Source organism: Pyrgilauda ruficollis, unplaced genomic scaffold (genome assembly GCF_017590135.1).
Source record: "Pyrgilauda ruficollis isolate IOZ18807 unplaced genomic scaffold, ASM1759013v1 scaffold20, whole genome shotgun sequence".
In the NCBI taxonomy this organism is placed as follows: domain Eukaryota; kingdom Metazoa; phylum Chordata; class Aves; order Passeriformes; family Passeridae; genus Pyrgilauda; species Pyrgilauda ruficollis.
This window is the reverse complement of record NW_024519207.1, coordinates 217,398-242,384: the sequence shown is the minus strand read 5'-3', so window position 1 is coordinate 242,384 and position 24,987 is coordinate 217,398. Positions and strand designations below refer to the sequence as shown.

At 36.7% G+C, this 24,987-nt stretch overlaps 1 protein-coding gene across 8 annotated transcripts in view; it reads left to right on the top strand.

Annotated features, from left to right (window-relative positions):
- Positions 1–5,014: 5,014 nt before the first annotated feature.
- SUPT20H (SPT20 homolog, SAGA complex component) overlaps positions 5,015–24,987 on the top strand; it is a 28,983-nt gene continuing 9,010 nt past the window's right edge. For 2 of the 8 annotated variants that reach the window (XM_041466908.1, XM_041466905.1), the window contains exons 1-18: positions 5,015–5,115; positions 7,084–7,119; positions 8,199–8,257; positions 8,341–8,407; positions 9,717–9,846; positions 10,548–10,651; positions 11,185–11,301; positions 11,423–11,476; positions 11,674–11,813; positions 13,062–13,218; positions 13,304–13,360; positions 14,945–15,016; positions 16,008–16,165; positions 18,322–18,354; positions 20,273–20,384; positions 22,413–22,521; positions 22,766–22,924; positions 24,667–24,979. In XM_041466908.1, the coding sequence (XP_041322842.1) occupies positions 5,098–5,115; positions 7,084–7,119; positions 8,199–8,257; positions 8,341–8,407; positions 9,717–9,846; positions 10,548–10,651; positions 11,185–11,301; positions 11,423–11,476; positions 11,674–11,813; positions 13,062–13,218; positions 13,304–13,360; positions 14,945–15,016; positions 16,008–16,165; positions 18,322–18,354; positions 20,273–20,384; positions 22,413–22,521; positions 22,766–22,924; positions 24,667–24,979 (1,895 nt within the window). In that variant the 5' untranslated portion in view covers positions 5,015–5,097. The remainder of the gene's footprint in view (positions 5,116–7,083; positions 7,120–8,198; positions 8,258–8,340; positions 8,408–9,716; positions 9,847–10,547; positions 10,652–11,184; positions 11,302–11,422; positions 11,477–11,673; positions 11,814–13,061; positions 13,219–13,303; positions 13,361–14,944; positions 15,017–16,007; positions 16,166–18,321; positions 18,355–20,272; positions 20,385–22,412; positions 22,522–22,765; positions 22,925–24,666; positions 24,980–24,987) is intronic. The other 6 variants (XM_041466913.1, XM_041466909.1, XM_041466906.1 and 3 more) reach the window with 6 other exon arrangements.

Sequence of the window (24,987 nt, the reverse complement as noted above, 5' to 3'; positions counted from 1 at the left end):
CAATATCATTTAAACCTGGAAAATGTAGAAAGCAAAGCCATGAAATCAGCCAAGGAATAGCTGTTTTATTAAACAGATGAAAATTAATCGCAGGCTAACGGCAGTACTGTGTTTGCCTTATGCCAACATCCATCTGATTGATGAGGTGTTTTGATTCTCAGCAGATGACTGCTCATTCCCATTAGGAACTCTGCACTCTGTAACTCTTAGTTATCTGCAAAGTTTGCTTATCTTTTTTTTTTGCTAACTTACCTTCAGACCAAAAGATACCTATGATTGGATTCAGAAAAACAAGTAAAACAGGTTAGGGATAAGTACATTCCAATTTTTCTGCAATCTAAGAATTAGATTAAGACCTGATTGCTGCAAAGGCTTATGAACCTCTATTACGTTCAGTAAAAATTTAACAATTGCATGATACACTCGTTACTCCAAGACTGAGGATCTTAGGTTTCCTATTATTTTTATCCCACAGTGAAAATTAAATCCAGAGCTCTGAAAAGATTACTGAAATGATTTTCCAATTAAGTATGGGAGGCTTCCACATAAAGACTGCAGAAAATATGCAAGAGACAACATTAAATTCAGCTGCCTTTATCCAGAAGGCCAAAGAAAGACACAAAGTGATGGGAATGTGGTCTGCCTCTTTCAAGTTCCTGACACAGGATAAATGATGCATGGATAGCCTTAACAGGATAGCCACAGGTACTCTGCCATACTCCTTCGAAGCTACATGTCCTACAGTCTCCAGCACAGAAGTCTCGTGAAAGCTGATTCTCTTTGTCACATTATGTACCTACATTAATGAATATAATGTTGTTCTGGTTTGCTGTGAACTAAGCAAATGGGAATCAGACCAAACTAGATAGACAGAAGATAAGGGTGACACTACTGAAATTATTATTATTATTATTATTATTGTTTTAAAATTAAACAAAGATACCTATTCCAAAGAGTGACAAATGCAGTGCACTTTCACATCATCTGTAAAAGTTAAAAATGCAAATATGCAGATATGTTATCCAGATTCCGAGTTCTGCAAGAGAAGGCCAACAAAGCTGTTACTTATGAAGTTTGGACTACTCAGAGCAGCCAATCCAAAAATTAATTATGTAGAAATAGTACATTTCTTTGCTTATTCATTACAGAAGATGCTCACTAAAAGATGTGATTTTTAATCGTTTAAGGAGAAGAAAACATCCTATTTCTATCCTTATTACAGATTTATTAATTCAATATCTACATTAATTTTTTTCATAATCCAAGCACATATATTAGACTTTGCCAAATAAGAATAATTTGACAAAAAAATTCTAGGGATCCTGAAGCTGCCCTTAACTTTGTTACACTGTAATTCTTGCACTCAGACATCATTGCTTTAATTAGAGGGCCTCGTTTTACTGTTCCACTACGGTTTGCCATGGCAACCTCACTGTTTAGTTGACTGCTTTGATTGATCATGTTGGATCGACTGGTACTGGACAAAATTCTCTTCCCAGAAATACTCTAAATATAATGGTTTCATTGTAAGCCTCCCTTTATGTGCTCGCAAGCTAGGTAAGTTTGGCATCACAGACTCAAATTTTTTGGCTGTATCTGTATTGCCCTAAGTTCTCCTTGAAATGCCTTCAGTGCCAAACTTCTCCAACCACAGGTTCCTTGGCTCTTGGAAAGAATATGACACCTATCCCAAATCCAAATACCAGATTGAGCTAGCATCATGAGACATTAATTACTATAAGCATGATTGGCATTCTCGTAAGGGTTTCTATGTAAACCCATGTCAAGAAAAGGACCAGCCCGAGCAGCCTTCCTATATAAAGTACAGCCCGGATTGCATAACCTCCTCAGGCCCAAGCTAATGTTGCCTTGCCTCCCTCCAGATTCATCAGGGAGCCAATCTATTCTGACCACTGTACATGTCCTCAGTTTTTACTTCCTTCTCCCTGCCTTTCTCAAGAAAACAGAAAAAACTGCATCCAAAAATCAGTCCTAGTAACCTCAGCCTCCGGCTTATTCCCTGTGGCTCACAACATTTCAGACTTACCACCTCTATTAAATCTCCTTGCTTTATTTGCTATCCTGAAAAGGATTGTTAGCTCTTGAATTCATTCTCTGATAGCCACAATTCTGTGTACAGAAATGCAAGCAAGCCTTTGCCCACTTTATCTCCTGCTGAACAGTTTTTGCTGTGTCTGATAGGAACTATCAAGTTCAAACAAATGGGGAGCAATTAGGAAAGAATGGAATTAAACATGCCTATGTCACAAAGCGTAAGTCAGAAAATTCAGAATATCAAGGCTGTTTCAAGCTGTCTCTACTAAGCATCTCAAAACTGAGGTATGAGCTTGCAGAAAGGCTCAGTTTGAGATGGAGACAGATAATTCTAGGTGTCTCCAGGTTAATGCTCCCATAGTCAGAGGAACTCTTCAAGGCAGCCAAGTCCCAAGGGAGTGACTTGGTTGACCAGCAGGAGGCTGACTAACACAGGGGTAATGTCCCCAGCTGAAGAGCACAGATCCCCTCTGTGCTACACTTGCCAGACCTTTAAAATTCTATTTAAACAGTCAAGTCAGAAATACCTGCCTACAAAAGAATGGATGGTTATACCTAACAAAGTGTATCTGACTTCAAAAGTAAATGGAAGATATGGGGTTTCTTCATGTCTGCAAATCATTTAAGTCCTGAATACAGATGTACATAACCAGGGTAGGAAATGTTACCACAGGGATTTATAACTGCCCACACAGAAAGCCAATGACATAACTGATTTAGAATTCAGGAGTTCATGGCTGTTTGCCCTAAGCTTCATCCACATGCCTACAGTCTGTCTCATTTGAATGAAGCACTTTCTACTTACAGCATGCTGTCATTTCTTTTTAATGTTTGTACTCAAATGAGAGGGACCATACTTGAATCACTGCCTCAGCCTCAGCATATAAATCTGACTCAGATCCATAGGCCTGTAAGCCATTTAACTTTGAAAGAGCACAGGAAAATGAAAATGAAAAACAGCTTTGCAATTTTGTACTGGGACAGGTCTATCAATATGGCTACAGAACTCTGGTTCTCCCAGACATACAGCACAAGAATTTAGAAAAAAACAGGTTAAAGGATGGCACAACTGCATCCTCAAAGGAGCTTAAAAGTTGGATGAAATGCAGCTGCTGAACCATTGGACCATGCACCGATTGAGTGCCTAGATGAGTCAGGGAAGAACTCCCACCTGCTCCAGGACAGGATTCTGGCCATCTTTTCTCTGGTGTTCAGGAACAACATGGGCTCCTAAAAAAATCAATAAACTAGCCTTCCTGCTGCTGAAATTGGTGTCCAACTTATTTAGGCCCACAGCTGAAGAATACTGATTTCATCAGATGTTTTTATTCTATGCACTGAGAACCTCTGAGAAACTCTAGACACAACCAGTAATTGACTCCCAAAATTTTGGCTATGCTGTGAGACAAAGAAGGGCTCCTAAGAATCCAGTGCTGAAAGCAGAAGTGTCAGCACCAAGACAAAGTACCTGGGTAGTCCTACAAGAAGTGCTTCACTCTATCCAGAGCTGCCTGGAGCTCCCAGTGTCTGCATTTTTTTGAGTTTTCAAGTCCTTGCTAGGACATGTCAGCACCACAGCATTAACAAAGGCATTGAAGGGTGGTGTTAGGTGTGGTTTTTCATATAGGACTGGCTGCAGGATCACAGGCTAGCACGTTCGCCCATTGCTGTGAACAAATGAATTATGGCTCAGTGAGAAGTGATAGAAAGGTCTGGGAAAAACGTGCTACAAGTCATAAAAGTGTTGTGCCCAGGTACCCATGTACAATGTGCGGTGTAGGTGTGCCTGGCAGAGCTTGAGTATGGATGCTCATAGGCTCCATCGGCCCACGGGCTCCCCAGGGAAGTGACTGCAGCACCAAGCGTGACAAGGGTTTGGACAGCGCTCTCAGGCACACGGTGTGACTCCTGTGGACGGTCCTGTGCAGGGCCACATGGACATACCAAACCCCTTCAAATATCCTTACAGCATCCCTGAGACACACAGGATCCTCTCCTGATCTTCACAAAGGCATTAAAGCTGTGACTGGCAGCGCAGTCCAGGCTCTTTACTACCACTGAACCCCTTGAATTACTCGGTGCCTATCCCAGTCCCCCACCAAACCCACACCCCCGCCTGCACCACGGCGCCGGCGGCCGCTGCCCGCCCTCGCCCGCCCCTCGCGCTCTCCACGGCGACCTGCCCGCCCCTTCCGGCCGCGGCTCGGAAGCGGCGGGGCGGGCCGGGCGAGAAGGGAAGCGGCGGTCCGGCCTGCGCCCTTGGCTTGCGCCGGCCCGGCTCTTCCCGGCCGGCTGCTGCCGTCGGGGGCTGCGCCGCTCGCTCTCCGCCCCGGCGGGTCCGAGGAGGCGGTGGCAGCAAATTTTTTTCATTTCTTGATGGACAGCTTGCTGTGAGTCAGTTTCAAAGCAAACAATGCTAGAAGACACCGCTAGTGGAGGTGTTGGCTATGGAATAACACCTTCTCAAAAGCAAAACAAAAGAGCTGATGCGGTCTGCTAAACCCTCTGCTTTTTATTAAGTCTTTTAGCCTCCTGTGCATTTGAGGATGTGACATTTGGGATAGCCTAGGAGACTGCTGCAATGGAGAAAAATACATGTACATATATGTATATATGTACGTATAGTATACATATAGGTATAATAGTATAAGTATATATACTAGGATACTACTGCAATAGGGAAAAGTATATGTGCATTTATTGCATAAATGTAATATTTACATTTACTTATTGCTTTACTGTTGAATAAAACTAATGCAAAATGATTGTGTAAAGTAGTAGTAGTCATTGATGTGCGAACCTCCGCACTAGCAGTGGATGGAGCACTTGTTCCTACTCTTGGAGGAAACTATGGTAATGAAATTAAAGTAGAATTAACCACCAGAAATGTTGTATTTAAAGAAAATGCCCATTTTGTTTCTCAGTGGTGTTTTTTTTTTCTCCTTGAATTTTTTGTTTTCAGTATCCCGAGTCTGACCATCAAATATGATTCTTTGCCTGCTACACAAAACTCCTTAAGTACTTCTTTTGCCATTTGGCCACATGGCTTCAACTACAATGGTAAGTTAGGATTTAGATCATATATTTTCAGACCTTTTTGCTCTAGTCTTGCTAGCTGTCTGGCTGATGAGGAGCATGCCACTAATATTTGACGTTTTCTTTTAAAAAATTGTTTTGCTTGTTACTGTTTTGCTGAATTCTGATATTTCCCTTTTTAGGAGTGTCTTCATAGCTTGTGGATACTTCTGATCACTTACTCACTGGCCAGTGCAGCGTAGGAATTGCCATATCAAGCTAGTGATGTTTTCAGTCAGGGTTGGTGGCAGGAAGTTGGGTGTATATAAATCCTGCTTCTGCACAGTAGTCTTGTATTCCCAGATGCTCATATTACCATGGATTTTTACCAAACGTTAAACAGTCAGTGAATTGAATATTTGAAATCATACCTAAACATAGGCATTGTAGATGTATCTGCTAGATATATTCTCTTATACAGAAAGCATCAGTATTTGACATTTTCATAAAAACACCTAGACATTTGAAAATTAAAATATTCTGTCATGGCAGGTTCTACCACACAGTAGCATGGTAAGTAGGTGGGGGGATTTTCATAAACAGGTAAGAAATTTTGTTTTAGGTATATTATATGAGTGTTTTTGTTGTATATTTCTTTGTTGTTCTCTTGTTGTTGTGTAGTATGGTTTCTCTTCACTGGATTCTATTCTAATAAAATATTATCTATGTAATAACTGGTGTTACCTCAAATTGGACATGGCTTGTGTGTCTTCTGTTCCTTGAGGCTAAAATAGAGCTGTTTGCTTTTAGAAGCAGCTGATAGGGATGGTTTAAACTGAGGGAATAGGACAAATGCATGTTTGGGAAGAGGTACCTATTGCAAATGTTCCTAACTTAACTGAATATTAGAGCTTGTCACGAGTACATTGCTGAGGACTTTATCCAGCTGCCACTGAAGTGAATGCATTGCTTCTCTGGACTTACCTGGAGATGAATCAAGCTTCTGGCATTCTCCTACAATACTTTGGTTCTTGATAGTGTCCTCTTTTTCCTCCCTGCCCGAAATCAGTTTCATTGTTCGGTTCATTTAGCAGCAGCACATTATTCCTGCACAAAGGAGGTCAGAGCTTAAGTGAGTACCAGAGAAGGAACATTAGGAGCCAAGGAAGACTTTTTTGGATTGGTTTTTTTTTTTTTGACACTGGTGCTTGTTTATTCTGGTTTGAAATGCTTCTCAAATTTTAGTCCAAGAACTCATAATTCTGATCTGTGAAGTTGTGGGCTCTTTTTGAAATAAAGGTATATCAACTGCAGATGTACTGAAGTAAAAAACATTCCAAAGCAGCTAAATTCATTAAAATAAATGGCATTGAGTATACCATGCTATGGGATATTGAGAAGCTTTTGCAGATTTTGTTGTGTTTCATGGGGTTGGGCAGACTTTTAGCCTGCCTTGGAAAAAGTCTCTAGTGGAAGCTGGTTTTGTTTCCTAGCCATCTAACAGTATATCATAAGGAACACTTCTTAAATTGTATTATGTGCAGAAATAATGTTCTGACCACAAGAACTTTGTTTCTATTTTGTGAAAAATAACTGTACCGATACTTGGGCACTGGTATCTAAAAGATAAATGTTTTCTTCCTGGACATCTGTTCAGGGATATTTTGGCCTATCCTTTCTTTTGAGTTAGTGACCAGCTTAACAAAGGAGATCAGGTTTTCTAGTAGTCATCTCTTAATTGTTTTGGATAGTATTTGTTATTGCATTTATTAGGTGTGATTTCCATTCCTGGTTTAACTCTAATTGCCTTTCATTGTTCTAAGGCTTCATAATCTAGCCAAGCCTTGTGATGCAGTTACGTGAGGTTTTAGTTAAGTTCAGTATGTGCCAAAGAATTTTTGAGCCCATCTTCTCATTATAAATTCGTGTTGTAGAGTTGTTGGGGTGTTTTAATGTATGAGGATGTTAAAAAAAGTAATATAATTTCTAAAAAACCCTTTGTCATTCTTGCAGCAACAAGCTTTAGAACTGGCATTGGATCGTGCTGAGGTAAGAAGCAGCTAAATTACTTGTTTGTACATAATTTATTGGTCTCAGAGTTATAAAAACACAACAGCTATTTTTTATTTCTCCTGAAAAGCAGAACCACATTATGTAAATATATACGTGTATTATCACATATATATGTAACACTGAGTTTGCAGAATTCTCACTGAAATTGCTGTCATGTATTTGTCTCTTACCCATTGTACTGAGAACATCAAATGCAATGGTGATAGACTGTGCAAGACTTGAGCTTTCCCCTTCTAAACCAGCAAATCTGTGTGCTGTGAAATAAGCAGGCAGAAATATATGGTAAAATCCTGTTTGTGTTTTTAAGGATAGTCTAATGAGAATGAAGGCAAGTGCCGTCACGTTCATATTCTTTAATGCTGTCATCTGATATAACAGTTACCTTGAACCCTGTTACGGGAAATACGTGTTCCTGTGAGAGAACATAAATTCTGAACAAGCTGTTAATTGAAATACTTCCAACAATAGAGATTTGGAAAAATCTTGTTAGAATATACACCACATTTACTGGAGGATGCTATCTCTCTTACTCTTTTTTAATTGAAATTTTTAATGTACATGAATTGCATTTATAATGCACAGCTCTATAGAGAAAAATAATGTAAATGCAAAAGGCAAAGGGAGAACTTCCTGAAATAATCATGTTGAAGAGTATTTGATTTGTAAATGTTGTCAAGCCAGTACGCATAACCTTGGTTGCACCTTAGTGTGTTAACCACATGAATTTCAGTAGTGGTAGCTAAGTAGAGTAGTGTTGTAGTGTTAGTTACTACTGGAATTAAAAAATATGAGTGTAGAATCAAAACCTTGCACGGAATTGATGCCATGGGCATGAAATGCTGTCTTTGACAGCTAAATTGAGCTGTGTTCTTGTTGATGACTGTAACATAAACCAGATTGTGTTTAGTGCACTTTTGGAACAGTCATGTACTGTAAGTGTTAATTACTTTCTGTATACATGGAATGCTGTCTGGTAATGATCTCTAGTTGTGTGGTAACTGGAATTAAATTTCTTTGTAATGTATGCTGGTTTCTTGTTTACTTTTCTCTTTTAGTATATCATCGAAAGTGCCCGTCAGAGACCTCCCAAAAGAAAATATTTATCCAGTGGAAGGTACCAAGAGTTTCAATATTTAGTTTCTTAATAGCATTTCTTTGATTTAATTTGGGTTACATGTTGAGTCTTTTTAATTTCAGAAAATCTGTATTTCAAAAACTTTATGATTTATATATTGAAGAATGTGAAAAGGAGCCTGAGATAAAGGTAAGTGGAAATTGCTGAAAAGCTTTTCATTTCTGTCTAAACAGGCAGGTTGAGAAAATACTTTGGTTTTAATTCCACTTGATTTCTTTGTTAAATGAAATATAAACCCTTCCTACTGTAGTAGTCACTTAAAGATAAGACCACCTAATGTGAATAGTAAGGCCTAGACTGGCTCAGTGAGCTGTTCATTCTGTCTTAATCCTGTGTCACCGAAGGGCACTTGTGTTCAAGTTCAGGGCCAGTGTCAATGCCATGTGCATTGTTGTTTCACAATCAGTTGCTTAGTATGACTGCTGTGGAAAAATGTGGAACATTTTTCAGACCCTGTAATTTTGTTGTAAATTCAGATTTATTTCTCCAATTGTTGGTAAGCTAAGAAGTTTTGTGAAAAATTTTCATAATGTTAGATAAGAGACTCAAACAGGCTTATCAGTTCTACATATAAGGTGTAAAAGGCACAAATTACTTTGCTAAACTCTGAAGGTCAAATTGAACAAGAATATAAAGCTGTGGAACCTGCTGCTTTTTATTGCTGCTTTCAAGGAAGTAAAATGAGTGGGAAGACAAATGAGCACTCAGGTTAACTCCCAGTTAATGGTTGTACCCAGAGCTGGTATTCAGAGATGAAATATGGTCTCCAGCCAGAGGCTGTAAAATTATCTGAGGTTCAGAATTCATTGTCTTAAGTTCTAAGGGGATTTCAAATGTTTCAATTTGTAGGATGTTTATGTGGTCTCTGAAACACACCAAGAAATTATAAAAATCTGTTATACATTGAAAAGGTAGTTTTACAGTTAAATAAGGGTATAGTGTCTATGGCTGCTGGATCAGATTTCAGCAAATAAAGACAAGAAAATGCAATTAAGGAAGCTTCCAAATGTTCCAGTTCATTATTTTAATCCTGCAGAGAAATGCCTTCTTCTGTTAGGAATATTTGAAAGTACTACATATTTTGTTATTATCAAACAAGTTGTACTGAATTGATGATGTTCGTAGAAATGATATAAATAATGGTGCATTGTAGATTTACAAGTACAACATTTTAGCATAATTTTATTGACTCTGTCTGTGGGCTTCCAGTTCTAAGATTTGTAATTTAAATGAGTGGGATTTTTTTACAAAAATCTGTATCTATAAGCATGCGTGATAATACATAACATGTTTATTCTGCTGAATATAGTAAATTAAATTTAACTGGGCTTGTTTAGATGTGTAATTTGCCATTAATCTAAGTCATATTCTAGCAGTGTTTTTATTTTTGCTAATTATTTCATAGTACTATGTTCATGAGCAATGTTTACTTTTAAAGCAGAAGCTGAGACGAAATGTGAACTTACTTGAGAAGCTGGTTATGCAGGAAACGTTGTCATGTCTGGTGGTAAACCTCTATCCAGGAAATGAGGGTTATTCACTGATGCTCAGGGGAAAAAATGGTTCAGGTAATATTTTGCTCTTGAATTTTTAAAAATACTCAGAACGCTGTATAAATTTTTAGAATGTGTTGTTGTTTACATTTATGTTTTACCTCGAACATAATTCCAGTGGGGGGTGGGAGAACAATCAACTGTACTTGAGCTAAAAATTTACATAAAGCTCTGAGCTGTTTATCTGCAGACAAAATCTGTAGATAGGAGTCTTTTTTATAGCCTTCCAGTCTCTTATTTCCCCTTTAGTTTCTGCAGCTGCGTATGCAAGTTTCTCTCACTTCAGGTTCCTTCTGTCAAATTGTTTCTTTCACTGCTTCCCATGTCTAGATCTGCCTAGAAACATTTGTGTTCCACTTTGGTGGCATTTTCATGCCATTTGTACTGCCATGGGCAGTAAGAGCATACATTATATCACCTGGAAGGAAAAGCTAGCACAATAAGAGCAAACTAAAACTCTTTAAGTATAGAAATGGATGTAAAAAATAACAGAATCCAAAAATATGGTATGTGTCACCTGGAAGGAAAAGCTAGCACAGTAAGAGCAAACTAAAACTCCTAAGTATAGAAATGGATGTAAAAAATAACAGAATCCAAAAATATGGTATGTGTGGATAGGTTTCTGCCAATCCTGCTTTTTCCTGTGGCAGGTTTGTTTTAGATTTCTTAATGTGCGAACTTGAAACACAAAGGTAATGTGTTTTGTTTAAATTCAGACTCTGAGACCATTCGTCTGCCTTATGAAGAAGGAGAGCTGCTTGAATACTTGGATGCAGAGGAACTACCACCTATTTTGGTTGATCTTTTAGAAAAATCTCAGGTTTGAAATTTTTGTTTTCAAAAAGAATTTAAGTACTGCACCCAGATAGACCTTGATTTTTTTGAGCGGTTCACATAGATGATTGTAAGCACAAGACACTTGTGCATATGAAACTGTAGTATTTAATGCCCCAAATAAATATTTTATTGATATATAGGAAAAAAAACAGTACTTACTACTGAGGAGAGGGAGATAAAAGAGATTGCTATGATTATAGCTGTGAAACATCTTCAACTCTGCTCTAGCAATATTTCCTTTGTTCTTTCTCATTATAGAATGTTTGTCATGAGAATTTCTTACAACTGCATTGCTGGCATATGAAAACACTGCATTTGAAGTCTATATTTTAGGTTATGTCTAGGACAAGCATGTCTGTGTACATAGAAAGATCTGCTGGTCTGAAAAACTTAGTCATTAGTTTTATTCCTAGTTTCACTGAATTTTATATGTTATATAGCAAACTTCTTTGTAGAGGCAGGGGAAGATTGGTAAATGCTTGTTTATTCAAAAGCTGGTGTTTTTCTTTTAACCAGGTTAATATTTTCCATTGTGGATGTGTGATAGCAGAAATACGGGACTATAGGCAGTCTGGTAACATGAAATCTCCAACCTACCAAAGCAAGCACATTCTTTTGCGACCTACAATGCAGGTAAAGAGGAGCCTTAAGTAATTTGTCAGTGTTATGGTAGTTCATAGAATGGAGATATATAAGTGGAACATATATTATCAAATCCTGTTATTCATAATGACCGTTATGTCTTTTTCCTCAGACTTTAATTTGTGATGTGCATTCTATAACAAGTGACAACCACAAATGGACACAGGTAGGTTGAGGTTATTTAAAAATTTTGCAGTGATGTCATAAATACACAACAAAACAAAAATTTATACATATTTGTAATTTGTTATAATTTTTTCCAGTTTTTTCTAAGATAATGTCTACATCCATAGGTATATAGGAACTTTACTACTGTAAAAGTTTTCATATTTTTATATTTATTAATATCTGTGTATATTACAGGAGGACAAACTCCTACTTGAGAGCCAACTTATTTTGGCTACAGCAGAGCCTTTGTGTCTTGATCCTTCAATAGCAGTGACCTGTACTACAAACAGACTCCTGTACAACAAGCAGAAGATGAACACTCGCCCCATGAAACGGTAGTTTGCAATATGAAATATGTTTTCAAGGAAGATTATAAGTAATGCTTTATGTGAAAGTTTAGCTCCTCGTAGGTAATACCTATTTAAATAGGAATGTGTGAGAAACAGTCAAGAAATTATATCATGTTTTTAAGTGCTCAATATTGTATTTTATTTTGGTTACTAGTAGATACTGTAGTGTGCTCATTTTGGTATACCAAAGGAAAGTGTATATATATTTTCTTAACATAATCAATTTTAGTGCAGTTTGGATTTGGGGTTTTGTGTAAGCAGAGTCAGATGACAGCTCAATAATGTAAAATACATAAACAAATATATTGCATATTGGTCGCTGATTTGTTAAAAGCTGCATACAAATTTCATCCTGAATGAGCAAATGAAAATAATTATTTGTTTGATATTGAGGCTAAACGGAAGTGTAAGTGTATAAGAATATTGGAAAAATTTAAAATAATGTGGTATGCACTATGTACAAAATACTGATATATTTTATAATACAAAATTATTTCACTTTTGTGCATGGTTGGGCTCTTCCTTATTTCCACACAAGCTTGAAACCTTTGTTCAACGTGTTTTTTCTATCACAAGAGTTACATTCACTCTGCAAATAGAAATGCATTAATGGTCTGTCACAATTACTGAAATATTTAAAAATAAATTTGCATTGAAATACTATGCTAGTACCAAAACAGCAGTAATTTCTAAAAAAAATATAAATAATGAATTTGATCAAGCTTTCTCTGAAATTAAAGCTTGATGGTCAACAAATATTCCACTAGAAAAATAGGAAAAGGGATTAAATGAGTGTCCAGAACAGCATTACTGAACCCATGAGTTTGTCATGAAACAAAGACTAGAGAGTAGTTACTGTCATTATAACTTTATAGTTACATAAGTAGGACAAGGATCATTTGATAGAACTGCAATTATGATAATAGATAAATATTTTAAGCTTGGCAGCTTCTTAATTACTCATTTTGATGATGTACTTAAATCAGGCATTTAAAAAATAACCACATTTTTAGTGCTGAAACAGATGAACAGAACACTGGTATATTTTTATAAATATGAAATCATAATTTAGAGTTGTACAGTGTACTCCAGAAAAGCAATTTTAAATTAGTATTTAAAAACTTATTTGTCTCCATGTAAGTAGCAGTTCCCTGCATAGTTTTGGTTTTGTACAGGGGCAGTGGAGAAGTTAATGTTGATGGTTTTACAAGCTTAGGTGTCATTTTGCCATAGGTGCTTCAAAAGGTACTCAAGGTCCTCTCTGAACAGACAGCAAGAAGTAGCTCACTACTCAACTCCACCTCAGCTCAGACTACTTGACTACTTACAGAAAAGGAAGGAGAGGAAAACAGCCCAGCAATATGACCTCAAAATTTCAAAAGCTGGAAATGTAAGTGTTCTGAAAAGTAATGTAATATACTCCTAACTATTTAATTAAAGGATTTAATATGTTAATCCTGTTTTTCATTTTCCAGTGCGTAGATATGTGGAAACAGAACCCTTGCTACTTGACTGCTCCTTCTGAAGTAGATGTAAGACCACCAATTGTTATGTATAATTAGCAATTATTTGAAATTGTATTATATGAAGAAGTCTCTAAGAAGTAAACAGTATCAAAGAATGACCTTTAAAAAGCAGGAGTGACTTTAACATTTACAGTTACTTTTCTGTACCATAAGGTATAGACACAAGTTAAGCCACACTGTAATGTATTGCAGTTGCATCAGAATAGTCTGGATAGATTAATCAGTACAAACAAATTGTTAGCATTGTTCTTCTATGGACTCAATGAGCACATGTCTATTTGAAGTTGTCTGATTGTATGAAAACCTAAAAAGCAAATGAGGTTTGTAGATTGTTTAAAAATTAGTCACTTCTCTTTCATCTTGGTAGAAATTCCTATATTTTGATATATTATACTATGGGACATTAATATTTTGAAAAGTTTTAGACTTTATGCAGAGAATTGTAGTTGAGAGTTGTTTTTTTCGCTCTGTGTGCATTTTTCTCTTGGGGGCATTCATATTCTTACTTTCTGGCACTGCCAGAACACATACTAGTAATGTACAGAAGGGACTCGGAATATTCTGAATTGGAAGGGATCTACAAGGATCATCAGGTCCAACTCCTAGTCCTGCAGGACTGGACAAGTCCCAAAATCATAAAACGTGTCTTATCCAAATGCTTCTTAAACTCTCTCAGGCTTGGTGCTGAGAGAGGCTACCCTGGGGAGCCTGTTCCAGTGCCTAGCGACTCTCTGGATGAAGAACCTTTTCCTAATATCCAACCTAAACCTCCCCTGACACAACTTCAGGCCATTCCCTTGTGTCCTGTCACTGGTCACCAGAGAGTTTAGATCAGTGCCTGCTCCACCTCTTCCCTTCACAAGGAAGTTGTAACTGCAGTGAGGTCTCTCCTCAGTCTCCTCCAGGCCAAGTGACCTCAGCCACTCTTGATACAGCTTCCCCTCAAGGACCTTCACCATCCTCGTGGCTCTCCTTTGAACACTCTCTAATAGCTTTATATCCTTCTTATATTGTGGCACCCAAAACTGCCTCAGCACTCAAGGTGAGGCAGCCCCAGCTCAAAGCAGAGTGGAACAATCCCCTCCCTTGCTCGGCTGGCCATGCTGTGCCTGATGCACCCCAGGACACGCCTGGACTTCCTGGCTGCCAGGACACTGCTGACTCATATTTGACTTGCCACCAACCAGGACGTCCAGGTCCCTTTCCACAAGTTTTCTCTACTATGCTGAGATTTTTTAAAAGACAATAGACTAGACAAGACTGTAGCTTTGGACATCATAGGGCCAGTAAGAATGCAAATGACAGTGTAAGTTTCTACAAAACAAACCTCTTTTCACTTCAAGTTTGTTGTACCTGACTTAATCAGAGGCTTTAGGAATGACTGTTATTGTGAAATTACTTAACCATTCCACACTGTGGGCAATTATTTCAATCTGTAATCTGAAACCATGTTTCACTCTTGTGTTAAGTTTAACATAACAAATGTGGTATAACATTATAAAGTTCTGAAGGTTCTTAAATTATGTTTCCTTGAAGAAACGTAGGAGATAACATCGGGGTTTCTTTCTTTTCTGATCTATTTTCTTTAAGGTGGAAAAATATGCCAAAGTGGAAAAGTCTATCAAGTCTGATGACTCACAACCAACTGTCTGGCCAGCACACGTGAGTAATTTAGACCTTTGGCCAAACTGCACTGTCTCTAGTTGAAATGCCTCTTATTTCAACAAAATCAATGTGATGTGGAATAATCTTCCCTCCCCCAATTTAATTAATCTTTCATGTGTTATGGAGACATGGGAAGATTACCAGAGATACTTATAATTTTGTACAGTAAAGCAAGCATGTGATCAGTCTGATTTTCTCAGATTTTCCAGAAATACAAGGATAAGCAACTTGTACTAAAGAAATTATCATAATTTGCATGGAACTCTGCACAACAAATTGCTTTCTTTACTCAGACATTCAAAAGCTGATGAAGAAGAGCTTTATTGAAATCAAAATGTTACATTTTAAAAGAGATTAATATAAATGCCTGTTACAAAAAAACTTCTTCTGCAACGTTTAAGTTGAACCTTAAGATTTTTGGCACAAACGATGTGATTTGATCAGAAGTAGTAATTTAATATAATCATTGATTAATTCACGTTAATAATAATTAATTCATTGATTAGTTATGTGATTAAATCACAAAATGGATTAATTTTTTATAATTTCAGAGGCATGCCACTAGCTTTATTAACAGCATGTGTCATGATATTTTTGTAGTTGCCTGTTGGAAAAAAGTAATACTTCCTTATAGAACTTGATGTTCAGCTCCAACATTTTACTCTCAACGTTTTTTGCATGGTCATAATTTATATAAAACTGTTTCCATATATGTTTACCCAGTCTACATTTCCATGTCTAACATGATTGTTTGGGATTTGCAATAACTTGGTATTTTTAAGAGGTGATAAATCCTTTTCCTCTCATCCTGTTAATGGAACTTCTGGAATCACTTCCATTTTAAATAATGCACCTCTTCCTGTAGAGTGTTACTTAAAGTTACTTATAGCATGTTTCTTACTCTGTTTTGTATATAGAGTTGGTCTGCTTTACTTGCTGTTTCAGCTAAGGCTTGTTCAAGACTTACTAGGTCATTCTGTCTTTTTAGGAAATGAAGGATGATTATGTGTTTGAATGTGAAGTTGGTAATCAGGTTCAAAAAACAAAACTGACCATTTTTCAGTCTCTTGGCAATCCCTTGTACTATGGTAAAATTCAGACGCTCAAAGGTGATGAGGAAAATGACAACCTATTAACTCCATCACAGTAAGTTACATGTTCTTTTTTTAAACTATGCTGTGATCAGTAGGTGGGGGAAAACAAACATTACTTGTCATTTTCAGTCACAAAAATACTCTAGAGCTAGTAGTCTGACTTAAGATTTTTTAACCAAAAAAAAAACTAAACCAAAATGTGTATAAGTAACCATCATATTTCAAATGTACTTTTGCATTAAAATGGTACATTCTTTTACATTAAAGATACATTGGAGGGAAAATAAGACCATGAAAGTTGTGGAGACTATGAGATGTTGTTGCACTCCTTTTTGGTGATACTCAGAATCTTGATTGTTCTCAAAATTTGCCTGATGCTATGAAAGCGTAAGATGTGACTATATTCTGTTTACTCTTAGATCCAGTTGAAGTAAATAAATGAAGAAAAACATAAGCTTCTAAGAAGCTTCATAATTTTGAATTGTTTGTAATATGCTGGTTTTGGCTGCGGTTCTACAAAGATTCACTGCTCTTGGCTGTTTTTGTTGTATATACCAGATTATTTGTGTGGAGGAACCCATGCAGCAGAGTAGAGCATATAAATTTCACTAAGGCAAGGAGCAGTGAGACTGAGGAAACCTTTTAGTTCTGCTAATGAAAGTTATTTTTATCTTCTAGTATGTAATCATTCTCTTATTTTTTATGAAAATCTTAAAACATCCTGAGTTTTAAGAATATTTTATCCCTAGACTTGAGCTATTCACTGTTTGTTTCCATACTGTTGTGGTTTAACTCCAGCTGGCAGCTAGGCACCATGCAAACTCACTACCTCCTCCCCTGACCTCCTTGGTGGGATGGGGCAAAAAATAGCAAGGGTAAAAGTGAGGAACCATGTGGCTTGAGATAAGGACAGTTTAACAGGTCAAGGAAAGCCTAGACATGCAAGCAAAATAAAACAAGGAATTCATTCACCGCTTCCCATGGGCAGGCAGGTGTTTGCCTGTCTCCAGGAGGGCAGAGCCCCATCGCACCTCATGGTTACTGGGAAAGACAAATGCCTTCTCTTTAAATGCTTCCCCTATCCTCTCTGCCTTTTTACCCTGGCTTTATATGCTGAGCATGGTTCTATATGGTATGTGTGGAATATCCCTTCCTTTGGTCACTTGGAGTCAGCTGTCCTTGCAGTGTCACTTCCCCACTTCTTGTACACCCCTAGCCCTTTTGCTTGTGAGAGACTTTTGTCAATATGGCTTAGGAGTAGCTAAAACACCCTTGTGTTACCAACACTGTTTTTAGCACAAATCCAAAATAGCCCCGTGTCAGCTACCGTGGAGAAAATTAACTCTACCCTAGCCAAAACCAGCATACATCCTTAGTACTGCTCTTTTTGGAGCAACAGTGTTTAAATTAGAGTTGTGTAATAAGGCTGGGAATTAAATTAATTTAGGGGTATTAAATGCCTGGAGGGTTTTGGAAATCATTGCTAAGACACTAACAATAAAGTTCATGAAAGCTTGGGTAACTCATCCTTAGCAAACTGTCATATGAAATGAAAGGTGAAATAAACATTTTTGTTGTTCAGTAGAATAAAATGGTTTTTTTAACTTTTTTTTTTTTGAGCTGGAGAAAGTTCTGTAAAGTTAAAGAAACATAGCAATAAGCTTGCAAGCCATAAGTGTTACACAAAAGAGAGATACTTACTTAGAAGGTCTGGAAATTCATGGGGAATTGGAATTGGCATAAGTGAAATCAAGCAATGGAAACTAAATGTTTGTTAAAATATTACGCATAGGACTGTTTTTGACCTCTCCTCAGCATGTTTGTATTTCAGTCTGAGTGTACTGGTATGGTTTATACATAACTTTTCCTTTGTACTTTTTACATAAATAATTCTGTAGCAGTTACTCACTTCCATTTTTTAAAAAATATAAAATCCAAAACTTCTATATTCTGCCTTTTGCTTTGTAGGTAATTTACTGTTAAAGGAGACGATATTAGATCATATGTGTATATTGTATACATAGTTAGGAAGTTAAGTGTGTATTTCAAATACTGAATGATACTCAGTCCATTGAGTGGATACATTATCATTTGTATTTCAAGCAGGTATGAAAAAAACACAGCACTGCCATTTGTTTGAAGTTTTGTGATTACAAAAATATGTTCTTCTAGTCCAGTTCATGACTGAAAATGTACTTTATATTTTAGGTTCCTTATTGGTTCGAAGACTGATGCTGAAAGGTAAATTAATACAGTTTGTACAGCTATGTGGCTTGATGACAAATAATAAATTTTGTTCCTTTTTGGCAGTCATGACTGCCAGTGTTACAGTTATGGAAACAGATGCAGAACAAATGAAAAAAATAAGAGGAATTAGTCATCATATCAAGAAGTAGAATAGTGTGTAGTTTCTGTATTTAACAAGGAAGGAAGAATAGAGGACATCAAATACGTGAGTACACCTGAACTCTGAGCACTTAGCAGTAATTTCATCCTAACATTTGGCATGGTAAATTAGCAATCATGGAAATAGCTCATTTAAACTTGTCATTTGAAGTGTAATCAAGGATTTAAGACTTATACACCTTCATTTTGTGTATTGCATATGTCTTGAGTCTGCTTTCCTAGAGAAGCAAATAATAGACCAATTTTTCAGTATATTTTAGTTGTAGAATGAGTAGGAGTAGCAATTCAGGGGTAACTGAGGCAGCAAAATAAGTGGTTTTTTTAAGTGTTTGTCAGAGTACATCACATTAGATTGCCTGTGCATATAAGCACAGAACCTTTAAAAAGGAACCTCTGTCAAAGCCAGGTGTGGTTTTGTACCTCCATAGGATACCGCTGGCTACGTACATGCCATAGCTCTTATGCCCATGCACCCTTATGTGCCTGGCAGGGAAATGAGTCTTTGATTTGATCAAAAATCATTAATAATGTTCTTTTTTTAAATAAGTAATTTTGATGAAGAAACTCTTTGCTTTTGTTCTCTCCTACCTCCTTTGTGCTGATACTTTTGCATCTTGTTCTGTAAGCTGAACTGCGGAGATTGGCTGGCTGAAAAGTAAAACAACAGTATTACAAGAGGCTAGTTTTAACTGGGATTTCCGCATCATGTTTATCACTGGGTTGCACAAGTCCTTTCATCAGAATAAGCAACAGGATTTCAGTGGCAAGGATAAGAAGAAACAGTAGAGGAGTGCAGGACTACCTTTTCGAGTACATGGCATTTTACTACCCTGATTTCGCCGATTTTTATGTCAGTCTAAAATCTAATTGCTACAAAAAGTGCACTGCCCACTTTCCTCTGTCATGTGTGTCAGAGCCCTTGCTTATCTCTGCATTAGTCAGGTAACAGCATATGACAGAAGCAGGGCTACATCAAAATAAAGAGTATTTCATCACATTTAGGTGTGAGGTAATGGAAATATTCCAGCTGGTTTTCACCGAGGTCCAGTCTGCCAGAGTGTAAGTGACCACAGCACTTCAGGTTTATATTTCAAGGTCATTTTGTATATTCCACTCATGTTTGTGAAACAGTATTCCCTCAGCTTGGTTGTCTTAGATTAGTAGAGATGTAGTATCTTATTCAGATAATTTGATAGAACAGTATTTTAAACTTGTTTCCCTGATGCTTTATCATATGTCTGTTATAATGCTCACAGGGGAGTATTGTTCAGCCCTGCATTTAGACTCCTCATCTGACACAGACCTCAAGCTGAAGGAGGGTTGACTGTTTCACAGGCAGCATAACCAGAAGAGACATTTTTATAAAATATTCTGGACCTCTGTAAAAAAGGGGGAACGGGATCCCTTTTGACTGATATCCCAAAGATCTGCAGCTGCTTTTGGGAATGGAACTGTTGTATTGTTTTCTATATTCCTCCAGTAGAGTGTTTCTTACACTGTATTTTGTATTAGGAAAAAAAAGAGATTAAAAGTTACAATTAAATAAATTTAAGAGCCCAGGAATATAATGTTGAAAGATACAAAGAGATATAAGTATGTTTTATATATGTGCATCTCTATGTTATATAGAGATATGCTTACACAATATATAAAATATATTACTATAACATATAGAGTTATGTGTTTATCTCTAAGTATCTACTTTGGAAGTTCAAATTTGTTAATCTTTTTATGTCCTTATTGTTTGTTTCAGGGTGGTGAACCAGTACCAGGAGTTAGTGCAAAATGAAGCTAAATGTACTGTGAAAATGTTTCATAATTCAAGTGGATCAGTCAGTCGTCTTTCTCCAGGGAAGGAAATGGAAGTGAGTTTATCAGGCTACAAATTTCTCTTATTTGCACTTAATTATTGAATTATTAGAATAAGTTTTGCTATCCACATTTAACAGTAAAATAAGCTAAAAATGTTATCCTGAATGAATTTTTAAATGCATTATGGTCATGAACATTCAGTGTGAGTATATTGAAAAAGTTAGTGGAAAGCATTTATATTTTCCATGTTCAGATGTTGTCTTTTAGCTGTTTTGAGGGGTGAGGGGTTGGGTCTGAATCATGTAGCTCCAAAGTTTTGTTTTAGCATTTTCCCCTGTTCAGGTGAACTTCTCATAGTGCAGTATAGTAAAATGCAGCTGTGTGTCTTGTTTTACAGGTCAGTAAACACAGAAGCAGATGGAGTAGCTGAACTTCTTTTACCTTTAGAATTTTAAATTATTTTGTCTTCAATTTGAAGAGGAAAACTTAAAAAAAACCACCAAAACAAAACCCAATAAAAACAAAAGAAACAAAAAGCCAAAGGCAAAAAACCCCCAAACATACAAAAAAACCACCAAAAAAAACCTCCAAAACTCAAACCCCATCAACTTTAAAGTGTGTATGTTTACATGCACATACATTTCTACATTTCCAGTATAAACCCTTGCATTCCCAAATTTTCCTGCCTGTTGGCATTGCCTTGCATGTATTTGCTGCTTCTGGCTTTGTTTGGTCAGTCAGTACTTCAGCAGTGAGCTGTATGTTATACTCCAGCTAGTAAATGAAATTTGTATCCCCTGGGGTATTTCCTTGACATCTTTCCCCTAAATACCCACTTAAAAACTCCAGCAATGTTTTTGTGAAGGAGGTAGTTCCTGGTGTCAGGCAGACCAGCAGCATTCCAAGGCCAGCAGTTGCAGAAAGGGATATGGATGTTTCTGTGTATGTGTGCACACACACACACGCATGTGTGTAATATACATTAAAATAATATAATAAATGGGTGGAAGGGTGCTTGCCAAAGTCAACTTGTCTGCCTATCCAAGCCCCTACTAAAAGCTGGACTAAAGTTACTCAGGTTACTATATTTAATGATCTAGTTGGATGATGGAATGGGGCATTGGTCTTTATTTTCAAAACTAAGAAAGCAGATTTTAATTGAAGAATGGGAAGGTAGTCCTCAGAATTCTCCTCAAAAGATTCTTTTTTATAAGCAAGCTATTAGAAACATGTAGAGGGACTGTCTCTTATTACTGAGAATCAGTGGAAGTTAAGCTCCCCAAAAAGGGTGATTCTGCACAATGCTCTGATTTTTTAGCTCATGCACATTTAATTGAGGCTCCAGTATTGAAATACTCCATCCACTAAATTGCCAGTTTCATTTCCTAGTTTCAGCAGTTTTCAAACTGTATGTTTGTTTAAACATTACTGTCATTTATGGATATCTGCTATAAGGTAAAAACACACAGACTATAAGTGCATTTCACTGTTGAGTGCATTTCACTGTTGAGTCTTTAGACAATGTCAGCTTTTGGAATTATGGATTTAATTCTGGTCCCACACATTGGGAAAATGTGTGTTGATTTATCTGCATTCAGGATTTTCCTATATTTGAAATCCTGCTCCCAGAATGAAGAGTTCTGATCCTGTTCTTTAAGTCTCTCTTGGTTGAAAATGGCAGGTATATACAGAATGAATTAATGAAATTATGTAATTTTTCAAATAAAATCTAAATGTTTTATTATTTCAGGTGTATTCATCACTTTTGTGTTTGTGAAAATTACTACAAAAAATCCAGAATTATGGAGAAAAGTGAAACTCTTTAATTATTTATTTCTTTGCTCAGTTTAGTTTTTTTACTAGCACTTTCATGCTGCTTCTTGATGGTCAAGACTTTATCTAAAGAGAGTTCATCATAGGTTATTTTTTTTAAATAAATATGTAAGCATCTGAAATTGCTGAAAGGAATGTTGTCATAGTTCTGAGAAGCCTTCATACAAATCAGTTGAATTGTCTTTTCTGTCAGCTATGTGAAAGCTCTCATCATTGCTGTGGTAGTGTTAATTTCTCTTTCCTCCCAGCAGCCAGAAAGTGTGTCAGGCTCTGTTCAGTCTTCAGTACTGGGGAAAGGTGTAAAACACCGACCTCCTCCTATCAAATTACCTTCAAGTTCAGGAAGTAGCTCTTCAGGTAATTATTTTTTGACTCAAACATCTAATTTTAATGTGTTCTGCCTGTTGTAAAATGAAAGGATAGCCCTTTAGTGAAGATTTAATTTAAAAATACCAGAATCTTATCTGTGAGAAGAGCATGGGGTTTTTTGGTTGCTTTTTTTTTTTTAATTTGTGATTATATTGTTCACAAAATTGTATCCTAATATTCAAGTGAACATGTACTCACAGAATAGTAATGTATTTTAATTTTGCTTTTTCAGGTAATATTTTTAGTTCACAACAGTCAAGTGGCCATCTAAAATCCCCAACTCCACCTCCTCCCTCTAAGCCTCCTGGTCTTTCTCGGAAACAATCTATGGATCTTAATCAAGTTAGCATGCTCTCTCCAGCTGCCATGTCTCCTGCGAGCTCTTCACAAAGTGAGTCACGACCTAAATTCTCCATTAAATCTTAGGCTTTTGCATAAATGCTTCCTGAGATAAACTTCTTAACCTGTGGAATGATGAAACTTAAGTGTACAGTGTACCCTAAATTGTATAAGTTGTGCAGCTTTAGGCAGGTCTCTTGTTCACTGTATGTATTTTATGTTTATTGTAACTGTGTTCGTTTTCTGTATATATATGTATGCACCCTCTGTGTATACGTTTTAATACATTTTATGCAACTAGCATGATCTCCTCATATATGAAAGGCTGGTAGATTATGTGATGAGATAAATTCCAAAGTGTAGATTTTTTTTCCTCCGGTGTAAAAACAATATGTTAGATCAATTTGCCTTTACATTATTTAAGCATCTGGTTTTTTAAATGTTATAGGAGCTGGTGCAGTTGTGTATCTGTGTATGTATATAATCTGATCAGTCCCGAGGTGATGATACAATAAACGATAAGATGATTTTTTAAAAACACTCCTACACTGTTTTACAAATCATTGCTGATTGCAAGTGTGGTGGTGATGCTGCTGATGATAGCACCATATTCTCAGGTGTAAAAATGGAAATTTCAATCAGAAGTGACATCCTAGTTAAAGTATTTTCATTAACACTGACAGGATCATTGTAATCTTAGCTGTAGATCATAAATGTTTCTAAAACATGTATGTGTCTTGAGCCATTTCGTGAACAGATCTGTACAAATAGGAAACATAGCGGCAGCTTCTCAATTTTTTTATGAATAATTGTATACTGCACATTCCAGTATCCTGCATGGTATTATAATATGCTTTTTGCATTAAATAATTTAAAATCTGGGTAGCGCAAAAGGTGTAACTTTTCTGCCTTCTTGTTTTTGCACAAGATAAAAAAGAAAACTTAAGTTTTCTTCCAAAATAATGAGTCTGGTTTTATGTTAGTGTTATGAATTGTGTAAATCTGCTGCACACAGTTACTTTAAGGCTCTGGTCACCATTCATATTTATTTCCTTTCTTTCTGCAGGACATGAAAGCTTAAAAAAAAAAAAAAAAAGAAAAACAAAAAGAAACCAGCTCAAGCTTTTTGGGGGTTTTGTTTTGTTTTGTGACCCTATTGATAGATTTTGCCTACTGCATCAACAACAAATACAGCTGTATGTGTTACATTTAAGTAGAAAGAATTACACAATAGCTTTTAAAGATGCAGTATTATCCTCTTCTATGGTTCTTAAATATTAGACAGTTGCTTTTTATTTGGTTGATACTTGGAAAATTGCAGTTTGACTATCTGATGAAATTTAGATCAGCCTCATGATCATTGAAATTGTACATGATCTTGCTGACTCTTGTTTTCCATTGTAAGTTTTTAACACAACCTATTGTGCAGGCAGTACATGGACACTATTTGTTTAACAGTTTAGGATAAACATTAATTAGGTTAAAATGGTCACTAAGAAATTATTTTAAGTATTTCTGAATAGAATTATGACTTGATGGATTATGGAAGCCTTAAAGGAAAATAGAAATTGGTGTATGCCACAAGGAATGAAGCATGGAGAATGGATTTTCTTTGTGATTCTACTGCATCCTTAACAATGAGTGTGTGCTGCAACACTTGTCATGTAGAAATTAACACTTGCAGTCTAAAAAACAGAAGAAATTGTCAATGCTAAGTAAGATTCCATTAACCTTATACAAAAAGGACTGGCCTTTTATAACAAACTAGCACTTTTTATTTTTCTCAATGAGCAGGGTCTGGAACTCCTAAACCATCTACTCCTACTCCAACCAACACCCCTTCATCGACCCCACACCCTCCTGATGCTCAGAGCTCAACTCCTATTACCCTTTCTGCCACCCCTACTCCCCAAGATTCAGGCTTCACCCCTCAGCCCACTTTGTTAACCCCGTTTGCTCAGCAGCAAATGTCTCTGAGCCAGGCACTGCCTGTAATGACCATTCCTCTTTCCACCATGGTAACATCCATTACTACAGGAACAACATCCACCCAGGTCATGGCAAACCCTGCAGGACTTAACTTCATCAATGTAGTGGGCTCTGTGTGGTAAGTCT